This window comes from Acanthochromis polyacanthus, chromosome 20 (assembly GCF_021347895.1).
Source record: "Acanthochromis polyacanthus isolate Apoly-LR-REF ecotype Palm Island chromosome 20, KAUST_Apoly_ChrSc, whole genome shotgun sequence".
NCBI lineage: Eukaryota > Metazoa > Chordata > Actinopteri > Pomacentridae > Acanthochromis > Acanthochromis polyacanthus.
Window position 1 is genome coordinate 30,348,680 of NC_067132.1, and position 15,336 is coordinate 30,364,015.

At 40.5% G+C, this 15,336-nt stretch overlaps 1 protein-coding gene across 12 annotated transcripts in view; it reads right to left on the reverse strand.

Annotated features, from left to right (window-relative positions):
- Positions 1-2,159: 2,159 nt before the first annotated feature.
- Positions 2,160-15,336, reverse strand: part of LOC110968289 (NACHT, LRR and PYD domains-containing protein 12-like) — an 81,135-nt gene continuing 67,958 nt past the window's right edge. For 8 of the 12 annotated variants that reach the window (XM_051940830.1, XM_051940829.1, XM_051940828.1 and 5 more), the window contains 6 exons: positions 9,220-9,393; positions 8,275-8,448; positions 7,874-8,047; positions 5,473-5,646; positions 4,399-4,572; positions 2,160-4,117 (listed from right to left, as the gene is read on the reverse strand). In XM_051940830.1, coding sequence (XP_051796790.1) covers positions 4,108-4,117; positions 4,399-4,572; positions 5,473-5,646; positions 7,874-8,047; positions 8,275-8,448; positions 9,220-9,393 — 880 coding nt within the window. In that variant the 3' untranslated portion in view covers positions 2,160-4,107. Of the gene's footprint in view, positions 4,118-4,398; positions 4,573-5,472; positions 5,647-7,873; positions 8,048-8,274; positions 8,449-9,219; positions 9,394-9,686; positions 9,861-11,856; positions 12,031-12,149; positions 12,324-12,482; positions 12,657-12,747; positions 14,537-15,336 lie in introns of all 12 variants that reach the window. The other 4 variants (XM_051940839.1, XM_051940840.1, XM_051940838.1 and 1 more) reach the window with 1 other exon arrangement.

The following is a 15,336-nucleotide window of genomic DNA, read 5'->3' on the forward strand; positions in this document are numbered from 1 at the left end:
CCAGACTGGAATTTGCAAAAATGCATGTTGACAAGCCACAAAGCTTCTGGGAGAATGTCCTTTGGACAGATGAGACCAAACTGGAGCTTTTTGGTAAGGCACATCAACTCTATGTTCATAGACTCAAAAACCAAGCATACGAAGAAAAGAACACTGTCCCTACGGTGAAACATGGAGGAGGCTCAGTAATGTTTTGGGGCTGCTTTGCTGCATCTGGCACAGGGTGTCTTGAAAGTGTGCAAGGTACGATGAAATCTGAAGACTATCAAGGCATTCTGGAGAGAAATGTGCTGCCTAGTGTCAGAAAACTTGGTCTCAGTCGCAGGTCATGGGTCTTCCAACAGGACAACGATCCAAAACACACAGCCAAAAACACCCAAGAATGGCTGAGAGAAAAGCGTTGGACTATTCTAAAGTGGCTTCTATGAGCCCAGATCTGAATCCCATTGAACATATGTGGAAGGAGCTGAAACATGCCATTTGGAGAAGACACCCATCAAACCTGAGACAACTGGAGCTGTTTGCTCATGAGGAGTGGGCCAAAATACCTGTTGACAGCTGCAGAACGCTCATTGACAAATACAGAAATCGTTTAATTGCAGTGATTGCCTCAAAAGGTTGTGCAACAAAATATTAAGTTATGGGTACCATCATTTTTGTCCAGCCCTATTTCATTAGTTTGTTTTTTTAAATAATTATGTTAATCAACAATTCAAAAGTGATGGCTGATTTTGATTATTTAATTTTCAATAAATTTTTATTTATTGTTACTTTTGTGAGTTTCAAGTGATTTCAGTGAGAATTGTGGGTTTTTCCTTCTTTAACTGAGGGGTACCAACAATTTTGTCCACGTGTGTATGTCGAAATTTTTTTCCATTTTTTCAACATGTCATAAAAACATGCCATATGATGAAATAATGTAAAGTAGGCCGTAAACAACAATATAGCGCAGTTTTCTTTGAAAAAAAAAAACATCATGAATTTTGTCCAAAAAAAATGCCATACTTATAGTATGTCGAAAAAAATGTCATTTTTTCAACATGTCATAAAAACATGCCATATGATGAAATAATGTAAAGTAGGCCGTAAACAACAATGTAGCGCAGTTTTCTTTGAAAAAAATCATCATGAATTTTGTCCAAAAAAACGCCACAGGTATGTCGAAATTTTTTTCCATTTTTTCAACATGTCGTAAAAAATGCCATGTGATGAAATAATGTAAAGTAGGCCGTGAAAAACACTATAGAGCAGTTTTCTTTGAAAAAAAAATCATCATGAATTTTGTCCAACAAAAATCCCATAGTATAGTATGTCGAAAAAAAATTTCATTTTTTCAACATGTCATAAAAACATGCCATATGATGAAATAATGCAAAGTAGGCCGTAAAAAACACTGTTGCGCAGTTTTCATTGAAAAAAATCATCATGAATTTTTTCCAAAAAAAACGCCACAGGTATGTCGAAATTTTTTCAACATGTCGTAAAAAAATGCCATATGATGAAATATTGTAAAGTAGGCCGTGAAAAACACTATAGGGCATTTTTCTTTGAAAAAAAAATCATCATGAATTTTGTCCAAAAAAAAACACCATAAGTACGTCGAAATTTTTTTCCATTTTTTCAACATGTCATAAAAACATGCCATATGATGAACTAATGTAAAGTAGGCCATAAACAACAATATAGCGCAGTTTTCTTTGAAAAAATCATCATGAATTTTGTCCAAAAAAAACGTCATCGGTATGTTGAAATTTTTTCCATTTTTTCAACATGTCGTAAAAAAATGCCATATGATGAAATAATGTAAAGTAGGCCGTAAAAAACACTATAGGGCAGTTTTCTTTGAAAAAAAATCATCATGAATTTTGTCAAAAAAAAAAAACCATAGTATAGTATGTCGAAAAAAAATGTCATTTTTTTCAACATGTCATAAAAACATGCCATATGATGAAATAATGTAAAGTAGACTGTAAAAAACACTATAGCGCAGTTTTCTTTGAAAAAAATCATCATGAATTTTGTCCAAAAAAAAACGCCATAGTATAGTATGCCGAAATTTTTTTCCATTTTTTCAACATGTCGTAAAAAAATGCCATATGTTACGACCCGGGCTTGTTTAATGGGTAAAGGGTGGCAACATAAAAAGGCCAGATATTAAATTGGCGTTTTAAGAGGTTTATTTACAATAAAATAAAAGAAAAAAGATACAATAACAGAAAAAGAGAGGCAACGACTCCTTAAATACCCAAAATAAAAAAATCAAACGAGAACACAAAGAAACTCTAACTTAGAGTTATCAAAAACAAATCCTAACCTAAAAACTTAATTAATGTAGCGTGGCGAGTGTAAGCAACAAACAAAAAAAGACTAGTGCCTCTAAGGTCACAAGTTTCCACAAGTCAAACAAAGTGCCAGTCTCACAAAGTCTCCAAATCTAACAAGGTTTCCAAATCTAACAAGGTTTCCAAATCTAGCGAGGCACAGGAGCAAGGCTGGATACAGTGACAAGCTCCCCGTCTGTATGTTGGCTGGCGTCTTTATGCCGGTCCACGGCTGCACCGGATTGGCTGGCTCCTGCTCCTCAGCTGTTTCCAACTACTGGTCTCTTGACACAGGTGAAGAGGATTGGCAATCAGCAGCAGCCTGAGAGCAAGACAGGGCACACGCACACACAAACACACCACACATACACACAAGTACCTGGAGGAGGAGCAGCCCCGCATATGGCAGTGCCCGTAACACCATATGATGAAATAATGTAAAGTAGGCCGTGAAAAACACTATAGAGCAGTTTTCTTTGAAAAAAAAAATCATCATGAATTTTGTCAAAAAAAAAACGCCATAGTATAGTATGTCGACATTTTTTTCCATTTTTTCAACATGTCGTAAAAAAATGCCATATGATGAAATAATGTAAAGTAGGCCGTCAAAAACACTATAGAGCAGTTTTCTTTGAAAAAAAATGATCATGAATTTTGTCCAAAAAAAACGTCATATGTATGTCAAATTTTTTTTCCATTTTTTCAACATTTCATAAAACATGCCATATGATGAAATAATGTAAAGTAGGCCGTGAAAAACACTATAGAGCAGTTTTCTTTGAAAAAAAAAAATCATCATGAATTTTGTCCAAAAAAAACGCCATAGAATAGTATGTCGACATTTTTTTCCATTTTTTCAACATGTCGTAAAAAAATGCCATATGATGAAATAATGTAAAGTAGGCTGTGAAAAACACTATAGAGCAGTTTTCTTTGAAAAAAAAATCATCATAAATTTTGTCCAAAAAAAACGCCATATGTATGTCAAATTTTTTTTCCATTTTTTCAACATTTCATAAAACATGCCATATGATGAAATAATGTAAAGTAGGCCATAAAAAACACTACAGACATTTTCTTTGAAAAATAATAAAATCATGAATTTTGTCCAAAAAAATGCCATAGTATAGTATGTCGAAATTTTTTTCCATTTTTTCAACATGTTGTAAAAAAATGCCATATGATGTCACATCATTTTTCTTCTGCAGCTTTCAACAACTTCCTGCAATAAAAACACACAAAACACTTCATTCACTCTGTGGGAACAAACAAACAAACTGTATTAAGTGTGTTAAAACTGACTGTTGTTGAAATGTCCAGTCAGTAAATCCTGCTGAAGGACTTCAATCTTTCATCAAGTCAGTCTGTTGAAGCAGTAAATCAGCACTGTGGAGAAATACAGTCAAACTCTCCCTGCTGATGAGCATCATGATGAAATGGGAATATTTACAATGAGAAGAAAACCAAAGAAACATATTTACACTGATCCAGCTGTGATGAAGGAACAAACTTTCCTGTTGCCTCCATTCAGTCTGTTGTTCAAACAGAGTTTACTGATTTTACACCAAAATCCAGAGAAGATCAACATGTTTTACTCTGTTCAGGCTCCTCAGGGAAGCTGTGATTAAATCCACTTTGTTCACATTTTATCCTCTGGTTTCTGTCTTACAACAAATTATTTATCTGCTCAATTATGACACAAGGCTGGTAGTTCTTCACATCTTAGTCCATGTCTGGATCTTCAGGACACACTTCATCCTCTCAGCACTCACTGTCCTGATCACCATCACTTCCAGCTGCAGAGAGAAGAAGAAAGAACAGAGGAGATCAATGAGTGTTTTCAGAGAATCTCTTCATCAGCTGTCAGTCAGTGATGCAGCTCATCAGGATAAAGAGCAGCAGCTGTGGAGAGAAGCCAGTTTCCTCTCAGTTCTGATCTCACAGCTTCACAGGAAACTCTGGATCTTTGCTTTGATACTAAACTGTGTTCAGTAGAAAACTGAGACTGACTGGAAACTTTTTGTGAATTTCCCCACATGGAGGAATAAAGTGTCTGTCTGTCTTTCGGTCTACTGACCTCAGAGTCTCCAGGCTGCAGTCTGGACTCGTTACAAGATCAAACAGCTGATTCACATCTGTATCCAGCAGGTTGTTTCTACTCAGCTCCAGATGTTTCAGACGGGAGGGTTTGGGCTTCAGAGCTGAGTTCAGAGATCTGCAGCTCATCTCTGTCAAACTGCAGTTCCTCAATCTGAAAAAAAGAATACATTTTTCCTAAAATGCATGAGACAAAGTTTCTGCTTCAAATCCTCACTCCCTCCAAGTGTTGGAACCAGCAGATGCTGAATATTTGTTTCTGTCTCACAGACTGAAAAACTGGTTGAATAAGGGTTGAAACTATGACTCCACTACTTGATGAGCTCACGGAAAAAAACGTTAAAAACATTCTCATGATGATTTCAGCTGTTTATCAAAAACACTAAAATGGCTCCAGTTTGTTCATTATAGAAGCTGTCTATTTTCCACCACAGTGAACTGAGTATTTGACATTTTGGAATGTTGCTGGGACAAAATGTCGTGACGCTCGATCGGGCACAGCATGAAAAACACACGGCCACCACCCAACAGGCTCACGATCTGCAGGGTTAACAATTGGCGTTGTGCATAGCACACCAGGCAGTGGGCAGGAGTAGGAACACAAGGATGCTGCCCCCTGGTGGGGTAGACTTGTTGTGGGGACGTGTACATTACCTCACTGGTGAGGAAGAAACCTGAGCTGCAGGTAGAGCGACACCAGTTGTAAATACCTTCATTTCCAGACTATAAGCTGCAACTTTTTTCCACACATTTTGCGTGTGTGCAGCTCATACAATGATGTGGTTAATTTATAGATTTTTATGGGCTAAGTAAATGGAGCCGCTGCATGCGAGCTTGGCATCAATGAATCGATGGTGAGACACTGTCCACTCTCCTTACAGGATCAACATCTAATCACGCCTGCAGATATGTTTGATCTATGTGTGTGTGTTGAAAATAAATATTTCTATATTTCTTTTGTCACAATAAACTACATTGAGGACAAGAAAATATAAATGAGATTCATTTGCTCTTTAAACATGAAAGATCTACAACAGTAACAGAAAGAACTGACCCCAGATTCTCCAGTCTGCACGCTGGACTCTCCAGAAAACCACACAGATGTTTCACTCCTGAATCCCGCAGCTTGTTCCAGCTCAGGTCCAGATGTTTCAGATAGGAGGGGTTGGACTTCAGAGCTGAACTCAGAGATTCACAGCTGATCTTTGACAAACTGCAGCGCCACAATCTGAATGAAGAATAAATTATATGTAAGCTTGAAATCATGACTTCATCTCCATCTCATAGAGAAGCGTCTTTACTTTCAAATGACAAAGATAAAAAAAGAAGAAATTATCAGAAATTGGAAGCAGAAAATGTTTCCACTGCTCACTGATAAAAGACTTCAACTCTTCATCAACTGTCACAACTTTTGCTGCTGGATTTTCTGCTATTTGAACTGATCAGATCCACATTTTATCAGCAGTAAAATCTCATTCTGACATCTTGAATTTTTTATTATTTTGTTTTATAAAACATCACAACTTCATGCAAGTGTTGGAACCAGCAGATGCTGAAAATTTGTTTCTGTCTCGGACTGAAAAATGGGCTGAATTGAACTGGATGCTGAAAAAAAATCAATCGATGGACAAGAGATCAAAAATATTCTCATGGTTTCAGGCACGGACATTTTACACGTGAGAAGGGCTGCTCGAGGGGGCGTGGCTGCTAAAATGACGTAATTTGTCCGCACGGAGCCGCGTGGACCTCGCGGATGTGGCAAGCACAAAACAAGCTTAAGTCTACCAAGTACCAATAACAGCGGTAGAGGCTCCAGAGAAGTCCATCGGTCAGTTTCTCAGGAGATGGCTGGGACTCCCTCGGTCCTTGAGCAGCATTGCCCTGTACAGCGACTCGACCAAGCTGCACCTTCCTTTTCATGAACTAACAGAGCAGTTTAAAGTCACCCGTTCCAGAGAGGCATTGATGTACAGGGACTCCGTAGACGCCAAAGTCGCAGCAGCAGGAATCCTCGCGACGACCAGGAGGAAGTGGCAAACTCAAGGAGCCGTCACTAAAGCTGAGGCACGACTGAGGCAGAAAATGTTGGTTGGCTCCATGGCAATGGGTAGAGCAGGTCTGGGTTGTTTTCGTAAGTGCCGCCTGATCCAGGATGAGATTCGAGCAGAGGTGGAAGAAGAACGCTACAGCAAGATGGCATGCATGTCCAAACAAGGAACGTGAACCAGGCTTGGTAGACACTCCCGGAAGCAAACTGTGCCAGGAAAGGGGCACCCTGGAGAACATCTTGAGCAGCGGCTCAAAATCGTTGGGGGAGGGGCGGTACCACCGGTGCCACGACCAAGTTGTAAAAGCTTTGGCAGACTCCATCTGCACAGCAATACAGCACAGCAAGACCCAGGCAGACTCCAAACAGTCACTCACTTCCATTAGAGCAGGGCAGAAGGCACAACTCCATTAACTTAACTCTACAGGGGGCTCCTTACCACCACTGGTGACTGGCAGCTTCAGGTAGAACTTGGAAGACAGCTAAAGCTCCCAGCCATCATCACAACCATTTTGCTCTGCCCAGATGTGGTACCAACGTCAGAGTCCACCAAGCAAGTGGTTATCCTGGAACTGACTGTGCCCAGGGAAGACAGCATCGAAAAGGCCCACGAGTGTAAGTGGGATAAATACTCAGAGCTCAGTCCAGAGGGAAGGAACAATTGCTGGAAAGCCCGTTGTGAGCCAGCCGAGGTCGAGGGCCAAGGCTTCGCTGGCCACTCACTTCTGCGAACCCTCAAACTCCTTGGAGTTAAAGGACTGCAATTAAAGACAGCCATCAGGAGTATCTTAGAGGCCGCAGAGAGGGCCTCACGCAACTGTGGATCCGTAGAGGGGATCCGTGGAGCAACCTGCCACTCGGACACAAGCCGGGGACTGACCACTCCTGGCTGGGTCGCCTGGGCAAAGATGTATGAAGATTAAAGACCCAAAACACTTTATGACCCCAGATTCTTTACTGATGGTGTGTCCAAGTGGCACCAGAAGGTGTATCCAAACTCAGTATGTCCATTATAAAAACTGAGTTCTCCATCACAGTGAACCAAATATTTGTTGTTTTGGACTGCTGCTGGGAGAAACCAGACATCTGAAGACGTCACTTTCAACCCTGACAAAGTGGGATCAACATTTTATACTATTAGTTGATTTTTAAAATTAAATAAGTGACAGTAAAATAAAGCACAAAGTATTCTAAATTGCTGCCTTGTATTAAAAAAAATTATTTTGGGAAAATGTGAGTTTCAATATGAGGTGAAGATTACGTACGTCAGAATTTTACAGTTAATCAGTGGAGAATATTTTTTTCTTACACTGAAGTTTAAAATCTGCAGCTCAATATTTCTCTGAAGCAGTCAAAGGACTGAAACATCAGATTCATCTCAGCACAAAACTGAAACATGATGTCTGACCTCAGAGTCTCCAGTCTGCAGTCTGGATTCTCCAGAAAACCACACAGATGTTTCACCCCTGAATCCTTCACCTGGTTGTTACTCAGGTCCAGATGTTCCAGATGGGAGGGGTTGGACTTCAGAGCTGAGACCAGAGAATCACAGCTGATCTCTGACAAACTGCAGTCCCACAACCTGAAGAAAGAATCAAAGATGTGTATAAAATCATTGATGATCCACTCTCTCATTACAGGATCAATACTACATTGATACTTTAAACACCTGCAAAAACGATTCATCTCTGTGTGTGTGTCCATATCAATGATCAAACACTATCAATGACATCACATGAACAAAAATAAGCTTCAGTTGTCATTAAACATTTCAGATCTACAACAGTAACAGACAGACAGTGAACTGACCCCAGATACTCCAGTCTGCACGCTGGATTCTTCAGAAAACCACTCAGATGTTTCACTCCTGAATCCTTCACCTGGTTGAAGCTCAGCTCCAGATGTTTCAGATGGGAGGGGTTGAATTCCAGAGCTGAGTTCAGAGATTCACAGCTGATCTCTGACAACCTGCAGTCCCACAATCTGAAGAAAGAATAAAAGATGGAACGCAAGGACAACATTTTTTTCATGAGTTCAGAGATGAAGAAGCTTCAGAAGGTCCAAGTCTAGAAAATGGAAACTCTAAACAGCTGAAGTCAACAGGATGCAGCTTCAAACAGTCCAACAGAAGCAGTGACGAAGAGCTCTCATTAATATTAATGACAACATGCTGCTGCTTCAATAAAGACGGAGTGACTTCAGCTCTGAAACTCTGCAGCTCCACCAGTGGCTCCATCCACACAAACTCATGCTGAGCTGCAAAAATTATTTCAGGTTCTACTAAAGAGCTTCAAATGTTTAAGGATAACAAACATATCAGACTGATTGGGGCAATGCTTAAAAAAAAAAAAAAAAAAAATCAATAAATTTCTATAAAATTCATAATTAGATGGATTTTTAGAGCCCAAAAAATCTGTATTGAATTCAAACACTTCCTGTAGTAAAATTTGTATTTATTAACATGTAAGTGTTGAAACAAACTGACACAGGTCTTGTTATTGTGGCATCTTGTGTCTGAATATTTCAATCAGTACAAGCATTAATGAACCTTTTAACTGTTTAACCATCATAGAATTATATATTTGTTACCATCTCATAAAGTCCAAGGGTTTTTGATATTGAGAAGAAAAGAGACGTTACAATGAAGATCCTCAGTGTGGATCAGTAGAAGATCACCCTGATGGCTGCAGTTTAGAGTCACCACAACTTTACATCACATTCATCTCAGCACAAAACTGAAACATGATGTCTGACCTCAGAGTCTTCAGGATGCAGTCTGGATTCTCCAGAAAACCACACAGATGTTTCACTCCTGAATCCTGCAGCTGGTTGAAGCTCAGGTCCAGATGTTTCAGATGGGAGGGGTTGGACTTCAGAGCTGAGACCAGAGAATCACAGCTGATCTCTGACAAACTGCAGCTCATTAATCTAAATAAAGAACAAAAGATGTGTATAAAATCACTGATGATCCATCAGATGTGTTCAGGTTCTGAATGTGCAGATCAACATTACTTTGTCCTCATCAATCAGCTTTTCTCTAAAAGCAGCACAGTGACTTTGTCCTTCTCTTATTGTGGATCATCATCATGTCAGCCTTCTACACACATCATCCAGATACAGCAGCAGATTTATTGATGGAAGTTCTGATGAACATAAATGAGCTCCAGTTGTTCATTAAACATCGAAGACCTTCAACAGTATCAGACAGACGGTGAACTGACCCCAGAGTCTCCAGTCTGCAGCCTGGATTCTCCAGAAAACCACTCAGATGTTTCACTCCTGAATCCTTCAGGTCATTCCAGCTCAGTTCCAGATGTTCCAGATGGGAGGGGTTGGAGGTCAGCGCTGAGTTCAGAGAATCACAGCTGATCTCTGACAAACTGCAGCTCTCCATTCTGTATGAAGAAAATAAGATAGGAGCTTAGAAGATGAAGGTCCTGCCTGATAATATTCAGAGTTTCATCATGAGTTCAGAGATGAAGAAGCTTCAGAAGGTCCAAGTCTAGAAAATGGAAACTCTAAACAGCTGAAGCCAACAGGATGCAGCTTCAAACAGTCCAACAGAAGCAGTGAAGAAGAGCTCTCATTAATATTAATGACAACATGCTGCTGCTTCAATAAAGACGGAGTGACTTCAGCTCTGAAACTCTGCAGCTCCACCAGTGGCTCCATCCAGAGATATCTGCTCTGCTGCTGGACTGTCTCCATCTGTCAGAAACCTGGTTACATAAAAACATACTCACCAACATGACAGACATTGGGAAGACAGACAGGCTGGGAAGGGAGGAGGTGTAATTATTTACATCAAAGAAAAGTTTAAATGTCAGCTGGGCGATTTGAATACTCCCCTTGAATGTCGAGCAGTTAATGTTATTCTCTTACCAACAATGAATTTCAGCGTTGCAGTACTGTACAATCCTCCTTCACATAAGGTTTCCTTCTGTAATGAATTAGTTGATCTGATTACACAACTAGAAGTTCGCAGAGAAACAATACGTTATGGGGACTTCAACATCAACTGGGTTGATAAAATAAAAAACAAACTAAAAAAACATCATGACTAAATTTAATTATCAACAAATGATCCAAGGACCCACCAGGTTAACCAAACACTGTAAAACACTCACTGACAAGCCAGAACGCACAACAAAAACCCACAACCTGGTAACAGGACTTTCATACCACAACTTGATACTTACAGTTAGAAACTTACTAAAAAGCGACTGCAATATCTTGGTGGTGCTGATGTTTACAAAATTACAACAGACTATCCCCAAATCTAAAACCGTGCAGTTTGACAATGACTTAAATCAAAAATGGGAACAAGTCATATCAATAAGTGCAGTGGATGAGTGTAGTAATTCTATAACTACAACAATCAGAAAATCTATAGAAAAATTCACAAAGCAAATCAAATGTACTAAAAAAGGATTAACCTACCACGGCTAAACAAAGAAATAAGAATACTGATGAAGACACGAGACTCTGCTCTTAAGAAATCATTAACCTCTAAACTTCAAACTGATCACTTAGTGTACAAAAGCTTAAGAAATAAAATTGTACAGGAACTGCCCAAATCAAAAGTATCTTACTACAGTAAACTAACAGATAATGCAAGGGGTAATAGCACTTCTCTATGGAAGCACTTAAATAACTAACAGAACAAACAATCAGAAAGGGGTAAAGGAACTTATAATCAAGGGTGAGTCTATCACTAACAACGACTCCTTGGCAAATTTATTAAACTCTTATTTTGTAGAGTCAGTGGAAAAATTAACAAAAAACTTTGAGCTGCAAAATGTTTTACACCAGGGCAACTGGGCTAAAGGCTTGTTTCACATTCATGAGGTAAATGAGGAATCAGTTGCTAAGATTATAAATAGATTATCTAACTCTAAAACTAATGACATTTATAACAAGAGTACTGCTTTTCTTAAAACACACATCAAAATATTCAGAAAACCACTGACTCATCTCATTAATCTCTCCATTAAATCCTGTGAATTTACATCTGACTGGAAAAAGCTGTCATTGTACCGGTTTTTAAATAAGGAAGTCAGGATGATATAAATAACTATCGCCCAGTCTCTATTTTACCTGTGCTGTCTAAGGTTCTTGAAAAAGTAATCGCTACACAACTCAGATTATCTACAGGACAGAGAACTTCTTCATCCACACCAGTTCGGTTTCAGACCAGGTCACTCAACAGAAACAGCAAACTGTTACCATCTCAAAAGGTCCAAGGGGTTTTGATCTTAAGAAGAAAAGAGATGTTACCATGAAGATCCTCAGTGCGGTTCAGAAGAATATCAGCCTGAAGGCTGCTGTTTAGAGTCACCACAACTTTACATCAGATTCAAATCAGCACAAAACTGGGACATGATGTCTGACCTCAGATTTTCCAGTTGGCACTCTGGATTCTCCAGAAAACCACACAGATGTTTCACTCCTGAATCCTGAAGCTGGTTGTAGCTCAGGTCCAGATGTTCCAAGTGGAAAGGGTTGGATTTCAGAGCTGAGTTCAGAGAATCACAGCTGATCTCTGACAAACTGCAGTTCTCCAGACTGAATGAAAAATAAAAGATGTAGATAAAATCCCTGATGTTTTACTTCACGTAGATAATCAGTACCAACACGAAAACAAAGCAGGATTGAATTGAACTGTGAAACAGCTTTACTCTGACCTGAGAGTCTCCAGTTTACAGTTTGAACTCTTCAGTCCAGCAGAAAGACTCTTCACTCCTGAATCCTGCAGCTTGTTTTCACTCAGGTCCAGATGTTTCAGATGTGAGGGGTTGGAATTCAGAGCTGAGACCAGAGAATCACAGCTGATCTCTGACAAACTGCAGAACCTCAAACTGAATTTAAAAAAAATCATGTCAATATAATCTTGTAAATAAAACCTGAATTCAGAATAATTTGCATTACAGTGACATTATCCCATAATAAGAAGAAAATGTATTATAAAAAAAAGTAAAAACTGAGCTCCTGTGCAAGCTTCTGCTGTCTGTCCATACCTGAGAGACTCTAGTTTACAGTTTTGGTCCTTCAGTCCAGCAGAAAGACTCTTCATTCCTAAATCCTTCAGCTTGTTTTTACTCAGATTCAGTTCTCTCAGACTGGAGGATGAACAGCTGAGAACTGAGGACAGAGCTTCACAGCTTCTCTCTGACAGGTTACAGTCACTCAGCCTGTTGAGGAATTGAAATGAACACAAACAGAATGTTTCATTCATCATGAACAAAATAAAACATTTAGGAAATGTTTCATGATTCCACATACTCAGCTTTGGTGGAGGCTTTGACCACCGGCAGCAGCCTCACAAGAGCCTCCTCTGAAGCAGAGTATTTCTTCAGGTCAAACACGTCCAGATCTTCTTCTGATGACAGTAAGATGAAGACCAGAGCTGACCACTGATCAGGAGACAGTTCATCTGTGGACAGACGTCCTGATCTCAGGGACTGTTGGATCTCCTCCACTAGAGAAACATCCTTCAGTTCATTCAGACAGTGGAACAGATTGATGCTTCTCTCTGCAGACACATGCTTCCTGATCTTCTTCTTGATGTATTCCACTGTTTTCTGATTGGTCTGTGAGTTGCTTTCTGTCTGTCCCAACAGACCTCGTAGTTTCTTCTGATTGGACGGCAGTGACAGACCCAGGAGGAAGCGCAGGAACAAGTCCAGGTGTCCGTTTGGACTCTTTAAGGCCTCGTCCACAGCTGTCTGGTAGAAACGTGTTGTGGGATCAGTTAGCATCCGAAACAGTTTAGACAGCAGCGATGTTTGTTGTTCTTCCAGCAGGTTGATTCCAGAGTTGATGAAGGTCTGATGGACATGAAGAGCAGCCAGAAACTCCTGAACACTCCGATGGACGAAGCAGAACACCTTGTCCTGGTACAGATTACCCTCCTTTTTAAAGATCTGTGTGAACACTCCTGAGTACACTGAGGCTGATCTCATATCGATGCCACACTCTGTCAGGTCGGACTTATAGAAGATCAGGTTTCCTTTCTGCAGCTGCTCAAAAGCCAGTTTTCCCAGAGACTCAATCATCTTCCTGCTGTCTGGAATCCGGTCTGGATCTGTCTCAGCTCCTCCTTCATACTTGACCTTCTTGACTTTGGCTAGAACCACCACAAAGTGGATGTACATCTCAGTCAGGGTTCTGGGCAGATCTCCTCCTTTGGTTCTCAGCAGCTCCTCCAGAACTGTAGCAGTGATCCAGCAGAACACTGGGATGTGGCACATGATGTGGAGGCTTCGTGATTTCCTGACGTGGGAGATGATCCTTTTGGCCTGCTCCTCATCTCTGAATTTCTTCCTGAAGTACTCCTCCTTCTGTGGGTCGGTGAACCCTCTGACCTCCGTCACCATGTCCACACAGTCAGAAGGGATCTGATTGGCTGCTGCAGGTCGTGTGGTTATCCAGAGGCGAGCAGAGGGAAGCAGATTCCCCCTGATCAGGTTTGTCAGGAGAAAATCCACTGAGGTGGACTCTGTAGCATCAGTCAGGAGCGTTTTGTTGTGGAAGTCCAGAGGAAGGCGACACTCATCCAGACCGTCAAAGATCAACACAACCTGGAAGTCTTCAAACCTGCAGATTCCTTTGGTTTCACTGAAGAAGTGATGAACAAGTTCCACCAAACTGAACTTTTTCTCTTTCAGTAAATTCAGCTCTCTGAAAGTGAATGGAAACACGAAGTGGATGTCCTGGTTGGCTTTGTCTTCAGCCCAGTCCAGAGTCACCTTCTGTGTTAACACTGTTTTCCCGATGCCAGCCACTCCCTTTGTCATCACTCTTCTGATTGGTCCATCTCTTCCAGGGGAGCCTTTAAAGATGTCTTCTAGCCTGATGCTTATTTCTGCTCTGTCTGCTTTCCTGGATGCTGCTTCAATCTGTCCGATCTCGTGTTCATCACTGACCTCTGCAGTCCCTCCCTTAGTGATGTAGATCTCTGTGTAGATCTCATTCAGGAGGGTTTGTTCTTCTGTAGAGACACCCTCAAACACTCTCTGGAACTTCTTCTTCAGAGTACACTTCAGCTTGGCTTGACTTTCAATGAGAATCTCTGAATGAATAAACAACAAATGACACCAATGAGAAGATACGCTACAACAATGACGGAGACTTTTTCTGATCAGTGGGATCTGTTAAGATCCTCAGACTGTCACATCCTGACTGGGTAGAAGGTTTAAGAAGGAATCATCCACCGATATTCAACAGCACCCAAAATATTGTCACAAAGGGGATCAGGAAAACCAGGAGGAGGATCCAAACAATCACAAAGACCAGACAGAAACAGTTTTAGAGTGTTTTCCTGACAGTACGGCAGGTGGAAAACTGAACCAGAGAACAACCAGAGTCCAAAAACAGCTGAGAGATCAGAACAGGTAAGACCAAACAAGTCTGGAACACTTAGCTGAATGAACAAAGACAATGTGGTCAAGAGTTTACAGCAGGAAGGAGGAGAGTGAACCATCTTCCATTGGCATCACCCACAGTCCGTTAGACTGGTTCACTTCCTCCTTCTCTGGCCACACTCAGTTCACTCAACTCAAATCCTTTATATCCAGCCTTTCCTCCGTCACCACAGGTGTTCCCCAGGGCAGAGCATCATTTAGAGCAAGGGTCTGCAACATTTAACACTCAAAGAGCCATTTCGATCCGTTTCCTACAGAAAAGAAAACACCGGGAGCCGCAAAAACCTTTTGGCATTTAAGATGAAGACAACACTGCATATATGGTTTTGTACCTCTATGCCCTTGTTAATCAGTCGTGATTCATTAATTACAAAGCCTCTCATTAGATAGATTCATTTTTTTAATTGTGTCCTTCCACTAATATTTATCTTACTTGGATAATGTCATT